Source organism: Lissotriton helveticus, chromosome 3_1, assembly GCF_964261635.1.
Source record: "Lissotriton helveticus chromosome 3_1, aLisHel1.1, whole genome shotgun sequence".
NCBI lineage: Eukaryota > Metazoa > Chordata > Amphibia > Caudata > Salamandridae > Lissotriton > Lissotriton helveticus.
Genome location: NC_136061.1, coordinates 1,048,601,165 through 1,048,621,504, shown reverse-complemented (window position 1 = coordinate 1,048,621,504; position 20,340 = coordinate 1,048,601,165). Strand labels below are relative to the sequence as shown.

Here is a 20,340-nt window from a genome sequence, read left to right as displayed (position 1 = left end):
TTTAATGTGCATATGGTGTGGGTGGGGTGGTGGCCGGAACGGGGATAGCAGGAGTGAGTATTGGGGGTGGTTAACATAGGGGGCTGGTTGGTATGTCTAATGTGATCCAAAGATATTGGATTCAGTGATCATATCCGCCGGTCTGTGGAAAGGTGGAAAATGCACTAAACGGGCAGAAACTTACAGTTTAGCCAGGCAGACAAGCGAGGCTAGAGGAATTCCGAATAGTCATTCAATGGTCGGAAGCTGCAGGGGAACAAGGGAGGGATTAAGAAAAGGAACACGCTCGGCTCGTCACTCAGACCAAACCCATGGTGAGTAGTGTTACCTGATCGTGGCTTGAGTCGGAACAGCGGGCGGGATTTGCTGCGCCTGCGGGGAGGAAAAGTGGGAGTAAGCACGAGCCGGTATCGTGAGAGAGCATGAAGTATCCGGTTGCGAGCGCACTTGAAGTGCGGGCGATGTTCTTACCTGATTTAAGCAGGGCGGCAGAAGGCAATTGGGGCTCTTCTAGTGAGTGGGCTGCCGGCAGTAAATGCGGGAGCTGACCAGGCGCGTGTAGTCCCTGTGTATAAATCAGGAAGTACCGGGCTGGGGGCGGGGTCCGATCGCCGCAGGGGGCGGGCAAAGGGTGTGTGGCAAGGTTGCCACGGTAGCATCAACTAATCGGAAGGAAGGGGGCGGGGTCCGACCATCACTCGAGGTGGGGTGGGGGGCGTGAAACCAGGTTACCCAGGTAACGAGGACTAACAGGAAGTGGCTGAATCAAAACAGGAGTCAGGACAGATATTGACGGCATGACGCGATGGAGGCGTGGTGGGCCGACATATGCTAGGGGCAAGGGGAAAGCAAACTAATGCGCGCCCTGATAAAGGGGCATGATTACCATTATATGTTATGTCAAATTGCGGGCATGACTTAGAAATACACATATATATCCACTATACATTTCTTACAGAGTATAACGACGTATTTTTCCGATGGAAGAATAACCTTAGCATCAATTTACAGCATAGCAATAAGATATGGAGAAATACATCTCGAGAGATCTGGTTTAAAACCGGACGATTAAGTACAAAGTATTTATCTATGTGGGTGGACATATACCAGTATGTAGACTGTGGTGGTGAAATCAAAGTCACGGTATATGGTGCAATTTACATCAACTATACATCAACTATACATTTCTTATTCAGGGTATAGAGAGGTAAGAATCAAGAGATAGGAGGACAGTAGAGTTTAGATGGAGATGGTACTTGTCCATTCATCAAGGGTGTTTAACCCATGGTTAACCGAGTCAACTCGTGCGATCCATTTACATTCGGCTCTATTGAGTAGAGTGGACATGTTCCCACCTCTGATGGGTAGTGTGGGTTTCTCAATAACCAACCACCTCAGGTCTGTGTCCGTATGTGATTTTTCCATGAAATGTGTGACCAAAGGAGCCGTCAGTACTTTGCAGTCAATTTGGAAAGAGAATGGAGTAGAACAGTTTGATGATCTGCTAGGGGAGGGTAGGGTTGAATCCTTTCAAGAGATCACATCCCCAGTTCTGGAGGTACCAACAACTATCTTATTGTATTAAGCAGACGCTAGTCCCACAGTATCTCACAAGCACCCCTTTACTATTATCTTTATACGTGGAGAGTTCACAGTAAACTTATGAGCTTGAAACCCCTTATTAGATGCAGCTTTCTCTAAACAGACAAAGAGCTGCGTACTTGGTGGGGCAATCTATCAGTACATTTGGAGGAGGATTGGAATACATTCATGACAGAACATAAACAATCTAGGCTTAACTTCAATTAATTCAAACTACTCTACAGATGGCATTAGACATCCCACATCAACGAAATTCATAGGATACCCAGAGCTGTGCATATGGGCAGGAGTATGAATCGTGGTAGTAAGCTGTGACTTGCTACGCCGCCTTGATGCTGTTTTTGATTTATGGACTCGTGCTTTATGTACCCTTTTTTGGGGTTTTGTAATTGTCCTTTGATTACACACAAATTATCAATGTATTACACACATTTGCAAATACTGTTTCATATTTGTTAATTGTTTTTGTATTTTCATGTTGAAAAATGTCATGTTTGTGTTGTCCTTAAAGTTTGACATGAATTGAATGTTGTTGCATTTACGGAATAACCTAGAAAAATTGTGAAATAAATCACAAGAGCCTAAGTATTTATTCCATTGGCTCTTTTCTTGATTAAACTTTAAACAGTAGCTACTGGATACTTTCAAGTATATAATTATTAGTGATCTATTCCAGTTAGCTTAGGACCCAAGCCTTCCTTAGGTTACAAAATCATTATGAACAGGTCACAATGTTTTTAATATCATTGCTAACAACTGGGTCTTAGCCGACATATTGAGGGAATGGGGTATCCATTATGTACAAGGGTATGACATGGTCATCTTTGACCAGGAAAAGGTCAGAGGGAATATACAGCTGTAAAGAATACTACAGTGTTGTGTAAGAAATATAAAATTTCAGAAGATACAATGGACTGCCACGGAATGTATGGCTTTGTAAATCTCAACCACACATATGGGATACTGTAAGCTGTTGATAGATTGGAAAATCAAATTCTGGTAATGGAAGATTAACCACAGGCTGTTTGCAACTTGGTTAGTGATCAGTTTATAGTGTGGGTATGAAAATGGTTTATCACAGCATTATAGTACATATGTATATAGTATTTCAATAGAGCAAACCTAACCAAATGGCAGCAAAGTGCTGTACATGATCAAAGGGAAGCCTAAAGGCTGCGAGTACTAGGAGTGGAAACAAAGTTGTGAACATGTAATAAATTGTGATTTAGTGTTCTTTAACACCTTAGGAGCTTGTAAATATACCTCCCCAGTGCTGCGCTGTCCATTATCCAGTGCTGAATTGGACGTCCAACGGTCGCACGCAGCACTGGGGAGGTAGTGCCCGCGACGACCGCAGCACTTAAAGGGTTAAAGAGGTGGGACTTCAACTCTTTCCTAAACTGGAGCAGCGCTGGGGCAGTCCTGATGCTGGGATGTTCCAGATTCTGGGTGCATACATAGAAAAGGACTGTTGTGTTGTTTTCATTTAGTTTCTTTGATACGGACTGGTACCAACTTGATGTATATGAAAAAGGAAACAAAGTGTTGATATACAAAAACAAAAAAGCTGGTTTTTAAAGTATCCAAGAAATAACCTTGAGTGTACAGAGAGTTAGAGCAACACATCCTCTTGCTCCTGATTGTTTTTCAATATAGAGCCAGAAATGTTGGAGACAAACATTGGAATTAAACTACTTTCAAGACTAGGAAGACTTAATTCAGTATATATAGTTATATGTCAACTAGGAATAACACAGAATCATAGGCTTATCAAGCCTTATGATTTCAGAAAGATTGTTCGATAAAATCATTCAGATTATCCAGAAACTGGAACACTTCTGGCAGAAAAAGTTAATGTCCGTTTAACCAGCGACCTGTTGCATGGTCCGAAAGTTCTGGAAACTCTTAATGGTTGTGAATGCTGAGGTGAAATGAAGAATAGAGTAACGCCTAAATGTTTGTCGGGGAATGCAAGATCAATGACATACTACTTGAGCACCAACATTGTGGTCTGGACAGAGCTTGGCGTATTGTGGTTTATTCCCAGGCTAGAGAGTGACATTCAAATGTTAATAGTAGAGGTGGAAAAAGTTGGACAAGATAAATACTGGGGGGAAAAAAAAGGCAGATAAATACAAACACCAACTTGTTTCTTTAAACAATGCGGGTGCGATTAAGTGCGTTAAGTATCATTTTTGTTTAAATTCATTAATTTTTCTTTTCTTTTTTAGGTCGAGCCTAGCGCAGCGCGCATGCGTTGCTCTAGGAGAACAACCTCTTGGAATCACTCTGGACTTTTCACATGCTCGTGTGCGTGTTTTATTTTTTAGCAATTTTACTATTGGGCTTTGCGTCCGTCTTTCTAAAAAGACAGCACACAAATTGGGCAAAGGCGGGTGCATGTCCTAACTTTCCCAGGAAATGTATCCGTCCACGGCCTACGGTTACGAGCAGGGGCACCATCTGTTTGGGGTCAGGTCACCATCTGTTTTTAATTAGCGCGTTCGCAGCGCTGCCGTGCTCACTCGCCCCTGCTTTCTTTTTAACCAACCCTTCCTTCACATGCCGCATGCCACATGCGCACGTACAGCCCTGCCAATGCTCTGTTTGCAATGAGAAACTTGTGCATTCGCTGTCATGCTAGGCCCATTGCTGTTGAATTGTAGAAGGAGGAAGGCAGTAGAATCGCGTTTTGACAGTGGCAGCCGAGGCAGAGGTAGCGAGGCCTCTGCTTACACACACGGCTCCTGATTTTCTCTACTGTGCTCGCTTTCTGATTTGGCACTGGCATTATATAATGCAATCTTAACTTTAAGGTCAGCACCCGATTAATCTTATGTTTGACCTCACAACCGCAGGTTCGAACCCCAGCACGTCTGCTCAGCCTTTCATTCTACTAGAGGCAGACAGACTAATTAACATTCATTTGGTTGGCAATAAACATTTGTTACTCTCCAAGATGCTTCATACTCTAGCCCCGCCTTCACTTGCACACTGGGATAACTCACTTTTGCCTCCTTTCAATTCGGCTCCTGATTTTCTCTACTGTGCCCGCTTTCTGATTTGGTTCTGATTTGGTACAAGCATTATATGATAAGAGCCAGCAGCGGCGGCGTGCAGGCTGCCATCTGTTTTGGGTCAGGTTTAATTTTCAGACCTTGCCGCTTTCATTAGAAGGCGTGTCCCCTCCACCCCACCTCCACAAGAGTGCGCTTTCATTTTGTCTAAAACACAAAGGAACAGAAACTAAATCAATTACGGCGACATCTTACTTTTCAGCGGAATCGTCAGCGCCGTCTAATGAGCGGGCCTTGGCCAACCAGCCTACCCTGGAAAGCAACAAGCAGCTGCTACAGTAGTTAAAGCTCCTTCAAGACCACTCATGTCTTGGGGAGGAAGGGAACGATCCTCTTGAGGCTTCAGCAAATAGCTACATTGTGATGCTTAACCATTTGTTGACCAGATGATCATGCTTCTAGTTACAAAAAAACAGAAGAACGTTAGCAACCAGCCTTTTACCGTAACTATGGAGAAAAACCAAACATCTACAGCAGGTAGGCAGAGCGTAACTCCACAGAGTGCATCTTTTCACTCCCCCACCTCAGAAATCTGCAAGCACTTTTCCTTTCATTCCTTTTTATTTTTTGCATTATGTAGTGCGAATGAAGGTATGAAAGCACTTTACATAAGTACTAGTTCCATTACAGAAATCTGCCCTGTGGGTAATAATGTGCTGCATGGCTAAACACTTATAAGGTCCCAAAGGCGAAACCTAGTGGCTATGCCAATGCTCGTTTCAGAAAAGCAACTACCAAGAAGGCCACTGAGCCCTAATGTTGTACATTCATGCACTATGTTGAAGGAAATCTTAACATGGCAATGAACATCAAGTAACTAATCTGAAGTAGAAACCGCTTTCGAATCGCTCTTCAGATTGGTTATAAGTGGAGAGCAGAGTGAGTACATAGATTAATAGGAAACAATGGTAAAATTGTATATAGAGAGCTGCAATAAGGTAGAGAAAAAGAAATAATAAAATGTACATTAAATGGAGGTTTTTAGGTTTCGGCTGCACAGCACTTGAGCTGTGCTTGGGAAATCTCTTGTAATTAAAAATTTGACTGATCTTGTGAGACTGAAGCAGTTGATCACAGAGCGCCGCTCTCTGCTGGAGGACGCGAGTGAGACGGCGTGTGAGAGGCAGTGCCACGGATTTGACCCTTCTCAGCCTTCTCAGCCCCTCCGGGCTCTCTGCCTTTCCCCCGGTGCGAGGGGCTTTCAGGCTGCTGGCTCGCCTGTTCCCTGCCTCCCTGCCCCCCCCCCCCCTGCAGGGCAGAGCGCGGGAGCGCGATTGCAGGTGGCCGCCAGAACTCGCAGCGTGCAGCAGCAGCGGCAGGTAAAATTCGGGAGCGGCCCGGTAGCGGCGGGAGCCCTCGGCAGGCACTTTCTGGGAAAGCGGAAAAAGCGAGGAGATAGGGGTGCGAGTGGGACAAGGCACTGGCTTGAGGGGCGGTTGAGCCTGAGGAGCCTGTGAGCCTGTGATCCTGCGCCTGTACAGCACAAGAACAGCATAAGAGCGCGGAGTGGTGCTACGCTGGTGCGTGAACCTGCGCTGAGGAATTGATCTGCTCTTGGAGACGCCGAGGACCGCGCTGCTTCTAGGCGCTTGTGTGGATTTTGGAGCCCGTGTGCTCTATTTGTGAATCTGCGTGGTTGCTGAGGGAGAGAAGCATTGAACTACCCTAGCGGGAGCGGGACTGCGAGGCCCAGAGGTGCTAGCGCTCGATCATCGCGCGCACCTGGTGCCTCATCCCGCCCCCTCCTCCCTGAAAGCTTCATTACTCCTCGAAGTGCCTGTCTTTCTGTGCGTGAACCTGCGCTGAGGAATTGAACTGCTCTTGGAGACGCCGAGGACCGCGCTGCTTCTAGGCGCTTGTGTGGATTTTGGAGCCCGTGTGCTCTATTTGTGAATCTGCGTGGTTGCTGAGGGAGAGAAGCATTGAACTACCCTAGCGGGAGCGGGACTGCGAGGCCCAGAGGTGCTACCGCTCGATCATCGCGCGCACCTGGTGCCTCTTCCCGCCCCCTCCTCCTCCTACTTAGCTTTGCTATCTGACGCGAACGCGGGACGAGCGCGGACAGAAGCGTGGACAAAGCCCGGGCAAAGGGCGGGCCCTCTGAGGCCCTCTGAGGCCGAAGTAGGCCGTGCTGTGCCCTCATCTCTTTGAAGGATATTACAAACATTACTAAGTTTGTTTGTTTTATATTTGATAAATTGTGGTTTTTCTCGCTATTGGCTTTTCGCTTATTAACGCCCTAGATCTTTTATTGTTCATTTAATAACAAATGACGGCCAAAAAGCTTCGGTCCGGCAGAATCTTGGTTGGTAAGGCCTGTTCTAAAACAAAATCTAATCCCCTTCGAAACAAGGATAATCATGTTAAACAACTGAAAGGTAATTGTCAATTGTTTAATCTTTGGGAAAGGGGAATGAATAAAGTGGCCATGGCTGATTCTGCACATACGCCTCTGGTAAAAGCTCCTCCTGCTCAAATGGGATTGAGTCTTATGGGTTCAGGGTTTGAAAATAACATGGAGAAGGAAGTAACTCCTGTAGTTGTACAGGATTCCACTCTTATTCCTTCCTCTACGCATATTCCCTTTGAAGACAATCCACAAGCGGTGGGAGGCTGGGATCCAATCTCTTCGCTCAAAACCGGAGAGCGACCTCCTGAACATTATTCATCATCCCTACTTTCCGCCTCCAGAGAAGCTCAAAATAACGACTTTGTTTTATCCGCTTCGGATTTGGAGGTTTGTAAAAGATATATCGAGGTTGATCCTGTTAAGAGCAGGGAGTCTGTAAAAACACCTTCTACATCAATGCCACCGATTTTTCACTTATATAATAGCACTCCCTCGAATATTTCTCAGTCACATATCTCAATGAGTCCCACTCTCAACATATCAGGTATTGACTCCTTACTCCCATCCAGGAGGGACAAATCGGATAAACCTGTCTCTGACTTTTTATCTTCCCTGGAACATCTGCTGTCGTCCATTTTAGTATTATTAGAGAAATTTGTTGGGGGATCAGATTGCGTAATGGACACAGTTACCCAAATACTAAAAGTTTTAGTTCACGGTAAATTAGAGAGGGAGTCTGCTTCCAATCTTGATGTGGTTGCAGAAAAGTTTTCAGGCCACAAAAAGGTTGAGATGAAGACTGGGACTGTTAATATTTCCCATCCCCTAAGCGCTGAAGAACAATCAGTTCACCTTGTGGAACAACAACCCTCCTCCAACTGTGTAATACATTTAGTTCCATTAGTAGAGGTGTTACAAGAAGGAGCAGTTAAGGAAGATATAGTTCCTCCCCCATTGAAAATGGATTCATTAATATTGGATCCGTCAATAGTGGTCCCTTATGTAATAGACCCTAAGGACGATAGGGAACTTTTTCCTATTTTCAATAAACAGCAGGGTGTGGGAGACAAGGAGGCCCCCGATCCAGTTGGTGTTGGAAATAAGGAGAAGCCTGGGAAAATTAAAAAACTTGGGGCAAAAAAGAGGCGTTTAATCAGAAGAATTGAAAAAAATAGACGGCGGAAAATTTGTTGGAAGGAAAATTTGGAATTAGTTTGTATTCAAGAATCTCATCAGTCCCCTCTGACGGTACAAAATGATGAAATTCAGACTTTAGTTCCTCATCCTTTGAATTCATGCCCCCTGGAGGGGCCCCCAAATACTATAGGGGTCCAGCAAAATTTGAAGCCGAAGAAAAACGAAACCATCATCATAAACTCTGGCTCCCCTAGGCTTAACCCCTTGGCTAGCCCTTTCTCTGATAAAAGGGATATTGCAGCAGTCTGTCTAAATTCCCCTGAAACATTTATGGATGAGAGTGTAGACACTCTTATCCTAGATTTTCTTCCTCTGTTTGATGCAGATTGCATCCTAAATAGATCACTGCTTCTTAAATATTTTCAAGAGTCTGCAAACTTGAAATTGTTACTTACCTCGGACATAGACTTAGTACGGATTCTGAAGATCGAGGGGGGTAGCTTAACGAGGGTGAGATTCTACTCAAAATTAGTGGTGAATCTTATTCTACAACGGTCGGAATACTTTCAGAGTAGAGGGATCGATGTGACGCCCTTTTGGGGAGATTTTTCCTTTGATAAACCCTCTAAATCTTTAGGGCCCTTAAGATCCTCCATCCCCCTTCCGAAGGCAGTACTAGGAAATAAAGAACAAGATAGAGGTTTTAATGATCTTAAAATTCAACTATCAAAAGATCTCCGTTCAGTGTCTTACCCTAAGCCATCAACATTCCATTCACAGGATAAAGCAGAAGATGCTTCTGTCCGTTGGGACTGGCTGCCTGGCGTTCTGTCAAAGAACTTGACAATCGTTTATCCCCCTAATTCTCATCTTTAGCGAGAATATAACGCTACTATCATGGAATTGTGCAGGGTTAAAGAACTGTCCAGAAAAAACAATTTCCTCTTGTCATTAAAAGCTAGTGTGATTTGTCTCCAAGAGACTTGGTGCTCGGAGAAAATCCTTTTAGGAAGGGACTATTTTGTTCTTGATGGTCAGGCGGTTCCCTCCAGGAGAGGACACGCAAAGGGGGGAATTGCCTGTCTCCTATCCACTGAGATAAAATGGAATTTCTCCCACTGTATGGATTCTAGTCATCTCTTTCAAGCTATAACGCTGTTTAGTTATGAGAACGTAAAAATAGCTAAACCTCTAGTATTGATCAACGCATATATTCCCCCTGAAGTTAGTTTTAATGTAATCTTAAAAAGAGTTTTTGTGTATATTCAGAGCCTAAGGGAGAATTTTTCTTCCCCTAATATTATTTTCGTAGGGGACTTGAATTGTAAAATTTCCAATACAAGTATGTCTTTGTTTCGAGATAAAGACAAAGAAGAATCTTATCATATCCCACAAGCTGTTCTTCCCGAGAAATCTAAAACAAATAAGCGCGGGAAGATGCTCCTCAAAGAACTTTTTGAAATGGAGGGGATTATAGTGAACGGAAGACTCCCCTCTGACTCTCCCGCAAATTTTACTCATAAGTCCCACCAGGGAGAATCCATATTAGATTACGTTATAGTCGAGAATTCTTCATTTTTTTTATTTAAAGATCTTAGGGTCATTGATACGGTTTTCAGCGACCACAAATTACTCCTCTCTACCATGAACATAACTCCTCAGAGACCTGATCAATGGTCTGTAAATAGTGATCATGTAAGTTTTGAAGTAAAATCAGGAAGGTGTCATTGGAACCCTCAAGCTGAACTAAATTTGGAGAGTGTCCTTGATACTGCAATTGATGATCTCGCCAATTGGCAGGGTTCAGAAATGACGTGCTTCCAAGATTTTATGAGGTTAATAACTTCACTTACTAAAAAACCGAATAGGAATAGGAGCTCTGCAACTACCTCTTGGCCCTTACGAGCCATTAATATAGAAATAAATAAACTTGCAAGGAAACAATATCTGAATAGAACTACCGAAAGAGCTAGTGAAGTAACACTATTAAAAAGAAGGAGGAAAAGGTTGAAGGAAAAACTACGGAAGGATGAGGAGGATGAAATTTGGATCAAATTAAGAGAGGCTACTTTTAAAGGGGATATGAGAAAATTCTGGTCACTTATAGGTGATGGGTGTGGATCAAGAACTCGCCCACTCCCTATTCCCATAGATGAGCTTGTATGGGTGGAGTATGTCACATCCCTCTATGCAATAAACGGATTGTTATCACCTAATGTAGCAGTTAATGATAAGGATCAGCCTTTGATTCCCCTATCGGAAAAAGATATTAGAACAGCTATAAGGGAAATGCGTTCATCTGGCGCAATGGGGCCAGACGAATTACCTATTTCGGTTATAAAACATAATAGTGAAAAATGGAGCAAGTTGTTATGCCCAGTGTTTAATGCTTGTCTTTGTAGCGGAAAGATAGTTTCCTCATGGAAAGGTAGTATTTTAGTACCCCTTTTTAAAAAGGGTGATCGATTAGTCCCCCAAAATTATCGCCAAATAGCTCTGCTTGACGCTATTGGCAAGGTTTTCGCTAGATGCCTCCTGAAACAAGTTAATGACTGGGTAGTCCAGGCAAATATTCTCCCTCTAGAACAAACGGGATTCCGTAGAAATCATGGCACCCTGGACAATTTAACCGCTCTCCAGGTAATAACGGATAAATACGTCAAGGTTAGAGGTGGGGGAGTCTATGCGGCTTTCATAGACTTCTCCACGGCCTTTGACAGAGTTGATCGCCCACTATTGTGGAGGAAATTATTTGCTCTGGGTATGCCAGTCAAGCTTTTGCATCTAGTTCGGGAACTTCACTCTGAGACTTGGTGTAGAGTGTTGTTGGGGGGGGGGGAAAGAGGCCTCTCCCAAGTAATTCCGACAGCCAATGGTCTTAAACAGGGCTGTTTATTGGCACCCTTGCTATTTTCCCTTTATGTTTCTGATCTCCCACAGATCCTTTCCTTGAGTGAAGGAATTGCCCCCTCTTTAGGAGACAAACAGGTAGCATGTTTAATGTATGCAGACGACATACTTCTTCTTGATCTTACGCCTAAGGGCCTTAATAGTCGCCTATACGCTTTGCATTTATTTTCGAAAGATCATCAGTTGAAAATTAACATGTCTAAAAGCAAAGTACTGTGTTTCACGGGGAAGAAAAAACCTAAATTATGCAATTTCTGTTGGCTCTTAGGGAATGAGAAGTTGGAGGTTGTAAAGAGTTATGTTTTCCTGGGAAAAATAGTGTGTGGCAATTTAAGTGACAAAGCACATATAGATGGTAACTCCAGGAAAGCCATGTCCCAGGGGAAGGGACTGGGCGCTCTTTATAAATCCAAAGGTAGAAGACACTTTGCAATTCTCTTGGAGGCTTTTCGAGCAAAAATTCCTGCTTCCCTGCTCTATGGCACTGAACTGATAGATCTAAGTCAATGGGGTTTTTTGGATACCATTGAGGGTAGACTTTTACGTTGTTTATTGTCACTCAACAATGCGTGCACAGTTGAAACCCTTAGACTTGAATTAGGCCTACGAAGCAGTTGGGTTCAGGCGCTGGCAGGAGTAATACGTTGGGTTTTTCATTTAGCCAAGTGCAACCCCGACACATTAAGATGCCTAATCAAAAAAGAACTATTGGGCCCTATGAATGAATATTCTTTACTTATAAAGAATTTTAGAAGGGCAGTTACGTTATTAAAATTGGAGGAATCATCGCTCTTTTTATTATCTTTGCATCAGCTAAAGCTGACTTTAAAACGGGCAACATGGGAGTTAAGTTTTAAGAGGGACAGAGATATTTTTTGTACAAAGAAAGGTGTTACTAAGGTTGTTAATTCTTACATATTTAAAAAGTCACAACCCTACGCATCTTGGTCCCTCCCCCACGGCTTACGCCGCTTTTGGTTTCTTTTAAGATATGACCTTCTCCCTTTAAACAAATTATTAGCCAGATGGCACGGTTGTTCCGATAAATGTAATTTATGTAGCGTTGATTCCTCAATCCAGGATATCACTCATATCCTTTTTATATGTCCTGCCCTAAGGGCTCAGCGTCAAAAGTGGTTGAGACCAATATGTTTAAAGTTATGCATTTCTTCCTATAAATCCCTATTGGACGCTATGTGTAATCCGCCTAATGAAATGTTTTGTCACAGAATTTTTAACTTTTTCAAATGTTTTTTGGCTTTATATTAATTGTAATGATGGTATGGAAATTTTTTTTAGCTGTAATTGTATGTTTTTATCTTTGTAAATATGTGGATCTGTGTTGAGTTCCAAATCATATGCAAATAAATTGAAATAAATAAAAAATTGAGAGGAAAAAAAATCATACAGGGTCGGCTGCACATAGAAAGGAGTGCATATACCAAATTACAAGAAAAAGAGCTCACTTTAAAAAAAGGGGTGGTGAGAGGAGTTAAGCTCTTTCACCCATGCCTTAACATTTAAAGTGAACTCCAACTGTAGAAATCAATATTAGCTATATAATAACAAAGATCTCTGTATGTACCTCAGAATGTAGTACAGTATGTCCACAACCGCATCATCATCCATAAAATCTATTTTATTTTCAGCTAAAATCCGAAGGGTAAGAAATTCTGGGTGGCTTCTGACATAATCCACATTTCTCAGCAGCTTGGGCTTTTCCTTCTGAAACTGCCACAACTTCTGCACAGCACAACCCACATGCTTCACTGACAGTTTGGCCTTCTTCTTCCCTACAACATCAAAGACGTGGTCTTCCGTGGCGCAATTCTTAATTTCATCCAGGAGGTGGTCAGTGCTTATTGTACGAAACTGGACCAATTTCAGGGCGAGGAAGTGCACTTGCCTCAATCTAAGCATTTTGTTGTCACTGTGAAGTCGTCCCCTTTATACACTCCTGAAATTAATACGTTTGTTCAGTTTAAGGTGTTGTACAAAGCCGCAGAGGAAAACATCTCTGAAGAGTGAAAACGTTGTCGTCCACATTCCCATTCAACTATGTTTTAGACGCAAAGAAGCTCCATTAGTGTATCTGAAACAAAGGAAATATAGTAAAAGTACACATTAAAAAAAATCAGCTCATGTGGTCCTTAATTATCTCACTTTCCTGTTTAGTTCTTTTTACATTATGGTAAAACGCATACAAAACATTTGATTCAACAAGTTAAAAACAACTATTGGTAGTAATTTGTACAGTTTTCAATATACTGCATAAATTTACCTTTTTTTATAAAATATTATTTTTTTTCGTTTTTTTTTAAAGGTTAGTCAGAAAATAAGCATTTCCTAGGATGCTGTATATGCCTTGTGCCCAGCTCTTTAAGACTTTTGTGGCCCGATCTAAACAAAATCTTAGTAATAGGATTTGAAAAAATTTGCAAATTGTATTTTGTTTCAGCTTTGCACCACTCACTCTGTCCATTGACGAAGGAGCAAATGTTGAGGGCTGCAACATTAAAGTTCAAGGCCCCAGAAGGGTAAACTTTCAAACACATATTCCTTCGGATATATCCACCCGAACATATTCACTCTGTCTACTACTTCCCCAACAACACTACGAATAAATTCATGTGCAGTTCACAAAAAATCACCCCCTTCCTGGTACCTTCAGAAGAAATTCACCTTTTACTCGCTAAACAGACTCATTAGGTTTAGAAACACCACTCTCTAGATACACAACTGAGGCAATGGTAGAAGCTTCTTCCAAACTCTGAAGTGGACTACATTTCTTTAGAAAGATTCTTAGGTAATGTAGTGGTTTTGGCAGCAGATATCTTGGAATTTGATTTTGCTGTTTAGTTAGGGTTTATGAAGCGCCTGGTTACACCGGTCTTTCCCCGCACTCTTTCCATTCCAGCTGATCACTTCAAGGGCCATTTGCATGCAATTTATATTGCCTTCAGTCTACCTGTGTGAACAGCCATGTTTTTAATCTCTTGTGGAAGACTCTATGTGATTGTTAAGCTCTGAGAGAAATGGGAAGCTCATTCCAGCTCTTTGCTGTTAAATATCTGAATGAGCGTGCACCCATAATTGCTCTTCTTATCTTTGGGACATCTACTTGGTGTGTCCCTGTTGATCTTAACTGTCGTACCGTTTTATATGGTAGGAGTAGATTGTGTAGGTAGGCAGGGCCTTTCCCTTGCAAAATACGGTGACCAAAACACAGTGCCTTAAATTTAATCCGCTTCTGCATAGGCAACCAATGCAATGTTCTCAGTGCATTTTTAGATGGTGACTTTCTCGTTAAGGTTCAGGGCCAAACGGGCACCCAGAAGCAGCACATTCCCATAGTCCATTCTTGATGTAACGAGTGCACGCATTAGGGTTTTTCAGGAAGTCATAGGAAGGATGTCCAGGGCTGTCTGTATGTTTTAACATGCTACCCTCGAACGCGCCCTTTGATTTCTCATTGCGATTGTATTCTTGGCATAACAAGAAAGGTGGGGGTTGAGGAGAATAGCAGCAATATTTTGCTACCTTTTAATGCAACACACACACCCCAAACCCCCCTGCACTCCGGCTTGAAACAACCATGTTTTTGGACCATGATGTGTGGTAATGATCATGAACACCATGAAAGCATAGGTGACAGTCACTTGAGACATCCATATACATAGAGAGAGTGACTGTTTTCTATTCTCAGAGTGGTCTTCTGTTTACTCAACTCAAACTGCAAACATGAGACATTGCATTTTGAACAATACATTTCAATAATGGGCTGTGCTTTACATGACAAAGCTCAACTCATACTACAGACTAGCTGAATTCTACATGCATCATTTGCAAACCTTTGAGAGGCTGAGCAAAAGGTAAAACAAGTCTTAGCAAGCTTCAGTTGATTTGACAGCAGTGAGACAAAAGAGCTCGAGCCTTTCCACTGATTTGGAGTAATGAACCAGAACACAGAACCCATAAACTTAGCAAAAGTATGGTGTAATATGTTCATCATGGGATAGCGCTACTAAAGCTTCTTTTTATCTACTTATACACATTCTTCATTGGTGACCACAATACAAATATGAGCTTTGAGGATCCCTATGCTTTTTCCCCAATATTGTTTTCATGTGGATAATCTAAAAACATTTGTATACAGGAATTACTATGCCCTAGTCCTAAATAAACAACACAGACATCCTATACCATTATCCATTAGCCTCAGTTTGGTACACATGAAAATCAAATTAGAATAGAGAGAGGTCAGTCGCAATGGAGAGGAGCTGAAGAAAACCAGACATAATGGAATGAAAACTTAGGATTACTAGAAAGTCTTTCTACCATTTGAGAGAAAAGGGAACTAAGATGTGAGTGGCTAAATCGCTGAAGACGAGGGGTCAGCTAAAGGGCTTTTCTTCCGATAAAAGATAAGACCAGAACAACATGAGTATATGTCAAAGCTGAGAATATAACTGAAAAGAAAGGAGACGTGTGTTAATGGAAGAAAGTGTGAATGGTTTATTTCCAGGTAGAGGGGGGATTAGAATGAGGTATATACATTCTGGCAAAAGAGAGACTGTTAGTCAAAATTAACAGTAGTGGAGGAGAGTCGCACAAGAGTAGGGCATGTCTGAGGGCTGTCTCCCACAATCTGGGAATCGCTTTTAGTGCTCTTGCCCAAACCTGACGGGAACCCAATTTGAAGTCACCTCTTATCGCTGTGGTCCATGCTAGGTATGGATTATAAAATCCTCTGCAAGATTATATCACATCATTAGAAAACGATGCAACTGGTCCAACCAAAATAGTTTAATTCCTGGAAGGTCTGCCCACTCTTGCTGCTCTTATTCACTCTAGCGATGGAGCCATTAGCTCAACTGCTCGGTTAAAGTGGTAAGGGGAGGGGGATGCCCCTGGCTGGGAGTGTGCATGCAGTCTCGCTTTATGCAACTGACTTACTTATTTACATTCAAGACATCCAGGAGGGGATCTCCGGGATAGCGGAGACTCTCAAGGACTTTCGCAAGGCCTCGGGACTAGGGGTGAACTGAACTAAGTTGTGCGCCTCCCCGCTACGAGACAGTTGTCCCCTGCAGCAGCTAACGGTGGACACGCACTTGTTAAAATGAGGGCCTAGAACGTTCCAATACCTAGGGATTTGAATAAACCATGACACACAAGACAATATTGATGGGAGGCTTACCAGAGCCTTATACTCCCTGCACTCTCAGATGAATTTCTGCAGCAAACTCCCTCTCACGGTTCAAGGAAGAATATCATTGTCAAAGATGGTGACGCTCCCTCATCTCTTGTACTTCTCCCATAAACTTCCAGTGTGCATCTCCGGGGTCCACTTTCTTTTCCCTACATATGGAACAGGGGGGAGGAGATGAGTGGCGTTGAGGAAGTTACAGCTGCCTGTAGATAAGGGGCACCCAACTTTGAGCACTACTATCTGGTCGCACAGCTGCAGATGCCTGAGAGATGGTTGGTGGGGTGCGAGATGGAAGAACTAGGCCTGCGTGATGTGAATAGAGTGCAAGCCACGGTCAGCGGTGTGCTACTACCACAGGCACGGCCTCCCTGAGAGGACACCAACTTGCTGCGAATAGTCTGTGAATGCCACACTAAGGGTCTACGAATTAATCCAATAATCACATCTTACTCCCCGGAAATCAGGCTGAACGTCATAGCCTCCTTTTGTGAGGCACTTGGGCGGAAAGGAGTGGCGACGTGGACTGAGGTCGGAGGGGGACACTGGGGGATCAGTTACGGGACAGCGCTCTCATCCCCTTTGCCCAACTGCAGGAGGAGTACAGCCTGCCAGCAGGACATTTCCTAGCGCATAGGAGGCTGTTGGCTGAGCGGAGGACGTTAAGGGGTATTCTCGGACTCAGAACTACATCCACTTGTGCACACCCTCCACATCAAGGGAAATGGGCGGAGGCGCATTACCTGGTTAGCACGAGCATTGGCACACACAACACTCGACCCTTTACAAGCAGCACATCAATGCTGGGAAAGAGATATAGGCCAGGATCTGACAACCAAGGAGTGGGAGAAAGCTCTGCACTATCCGATGAAAAGGTCTCAGAATTTGAAATTTAACTGCATACAACACAACATTCTTCACCAGGTCAACCTTACTCCTATGAAACTGCAAAACATGTTTGGATCCTCCCCTCTATGTCACCGGTGCCATGCACGACATGCAGATATAGCACACATGTTCTGGAGCTGCCTGGTGGTCAGGGATCTTTGGCAGGGGGTTGCGGGAGCAATAGTGGAGGTGATGGGTCGCAAGGGGTTTCTCACCATGGAAGGGGTATTGTTGGGTGCATTTAAATGGGGGTAAAAAACACAGTTGGGGACTACCCAGATTTCTCGACCTAGCCCTCCTCATAGCATGGCGTTCTATAGTTATGAACTGAAAGACGAACACCCTCCCGACCTTGCACCATTGTTGCGCAGCAAAGCTTAAGTGGGAGAAGGCGGAAGCGGTGGCACTGCTGAGAGAAGATTTCATGGGGCTGTGCAAGATCCCAATCGCCACCTGCTGGGACAGTCAACTCAATGATCTCTAGACATTTAGAGAATCACTTGTAGAGTAGATGTGGGGAGGTCTCCCTGCTTCCTTCCCCTGCACCGTTTTGACCGCTCCCCTATAGGCCCCTTCGACTTGTAGGTCTCTGGGTCTCTCCCTCCATGGACTAGGGTCCCACTCCAGGGGGTAACCTGAATCTGCCTACTGTCATGAGTGAAAAGGGGGTGGGGGGTGCACAGATCGTTACATCATACAGTACATTAACCAGCAAGGAATGTGGTAGATACTTGTGTAGTAACATTGACTGGGCTCCCTTAAACATTCCTTACTCAGAGTACTTCCAGTGCCCAAAAAAGGGACACGTAGGGATATAAATTTGCACTTCTAGGCCCGATTGTGGCGAAACGCAGAATCGTAATGAACGGGACCCATAACGCAACTCCGATATATAGATAAATGGAGGGCAGATATGCGGAGATGGGGTGTAGCGGAGGAAGTTTGCCTAAAAATGGTACTTACGGATAAGAATGCAGTGGGAGATCTGGATGAGTTGAAGCATATGCTAGAGACCCTAGTGGCTAACCAACCTTCTGACAGGGAGGATAAAGATGGGACACCAGCTAGCGCGCCACCCATACAAAGTTTTGATAATGCAGATGCCCCTCACTCACTTCTTACACGCACATAGGCAAATGCCAAGAAAAGCTGGGACCGGATAACTCTTTACCCCTTACAAGGTTTCACTTTGAATGCCTGAAGACCCATACCCGAGAAGAATGTCTACTTTTTATATATGATAATGGAGGACCCAGTCGCTGCCACCCACCTCTTTTTTCTGTTTTTGTCTCACATATTTCTATTCCCTTCTTCTTCTATAAGAAGTTGTAGTGTTATTATTGTTTATTATACTGGACATAAAGTGGTTGCGCGCAAAACTCCGAGCTGGATAGACTGCCATATACTGTCACAAGTTCTCCGAGCATTCATGTGAAAGTAACGGTAAAGTGTATGTCACATAAATGTAAAAATCAAGATTTGTTGTGTTCACCTATGGATGGCTCAGAGTTGATATGTATGACAAATTACGGGTTGTATTTTGATGTAAGCCTTCTATGTGCAACCTTGTTAATAAAGACAAGTATAAAAAATAACATTGACTGGGAGGACGGCCTGATCCGGGAGGACAGGACTCATTGTGGTCATCTGTGAGGTCCTAATGTTATGGTTTATTCGCTTAAAATTTGAAGCTGCAGCTCCTACGCTATGTATTGTCTTACCATAACCACTTTCTGAATGTGCACGTTGTCATTCATCACAGCATTATTTATTGTAATAAAAACTAATAAAATTGGATAAATAAAAAAAAAATAGTAGGGCATGTGAGCAAGGAGGGAGGAAGGAACCTGGGCCGTCTACAAGTAAAGTATTTCAGATTGATATTATTTTTTTAAGGGACATGGTGCAAACACTCCAGAAATGAGGTTAGATAAGTGTTGAAGGTTTAAGTAGGGTCAATAAATGCACTCAGAGTGAGAACGGCACCTGCAGTAAAGCTGGATAGAGGAGCGGTCAAGCTGAAATAAGATTCGGACTTGATTGAGTTGAAGACAGGGTTGGGTGACTTATGGCCATGTGTATGGACTTGAAATGTTAATATGCGATTTTCTCCACTTGCACATCTGGATACACATTTTTATTTTAATGACACAAACTGCAAGTGTAATCATGGATGTGAATGCTGACTGGCATCATCAGTACAAGCCCAGAAGTGCGTTCAGTGACTCAGCTGTTGTTAATGACTGCTGACATCAGTCACCCGCCGCTTGGAAATCCTCAGGCCATGCTAAACAGTATTTATCATCACTTAGTAATCTTCAAGGCTCGCTCAGCCATCATTTGGTTAACTATCCAGACATGAGAGAAGGTCTCTAGTAATAGCCAGGCAAAAGACACTATGGAGGTTGCCATCTACCATGACTTCTCAACATTACTCCCTTGCCTCTGCAGAAGGGCTAAAGTGTGTACAATCCCTGCATCTCTTTCTGTCAATCCGTACCCAAGGCGATCTAAGTATTTATTTTATTTACGCGATTTTCTATAGCGCGAACTTAACCCGAAGGTGTCAGAGCGCTATACATAAGCACCAGTTGAAAAACATAAGGACTTAGGATTACATGCGTTACAAAAAGGATACACACGGAAAAAATTGCAAATGTACAAGATGTAAAGTCACACAAGGAGGAGATACAAGTGGATATACTCTAAGAGTCACATAGGAATGGTAGATAGTATAAAGGTCTACTGCATATACTAGTGATTAGATCTGTGCGAGCCTGCTTGTGTGCAGTTATGACTGAATATTATTATTATTTTATTCGATCAGAAATATGATCATACACCTCATAAAAACAATACATCAGAATAAAAACAATTAAAATTGCATTAGAAAAATGTTCATTGATATGTCCATTAAAAAGCAGACTTATAATTCTTCCAATAAAAACACAATGTGCAAAATCAATCACAAAACAGATTGAGCTAGATCGACACTACAATGTTCAGAGACTGGTTAACACATTTTGACCTCTTCCACCAGGCAAAAAGCAAAAATCTCGAAATAGCAAACACTAGCCAGCTTGTAGTATCCGATATAAAAATGTGTATGACTTCCAAAGGACATCTAAAAGAAAGCATATGACAAACAGGAGCTATCAAAGTTTTCC

General features: G+C 43.1%; 1 protein-coding gene across 2 annotated transcripts in view; it reads right to left on the bottom strand.

The window, feature by feature from the left end:
* Nucleotides 1-20,340, bottom strand: part of FASTKD1 (FAST kinase domains 1) — a 253,793-nt gene that overhangs the window by 204,464 nt on the left and 28,989 nt on the right. The window contains exon 2 of one of the 2 annotated variants that reach the window (XM_078681609.1): nucleotides 12,662-13,168. In XM_078681609.1, the coding sequence (XP_078537735.1) occupies nucleotides 12,662-12,996 (335 nt within the window). In that variant the 5' untranslated portion in view covers nucleotides 12,997-13,168. Of the gene's footprint in view, nucleotides 1-12,661; nucleotides 13,169-20,340 lie in introns of those variants that run through there. The other variant, XM_078681610.1, reaches the window with a different exon arrangement.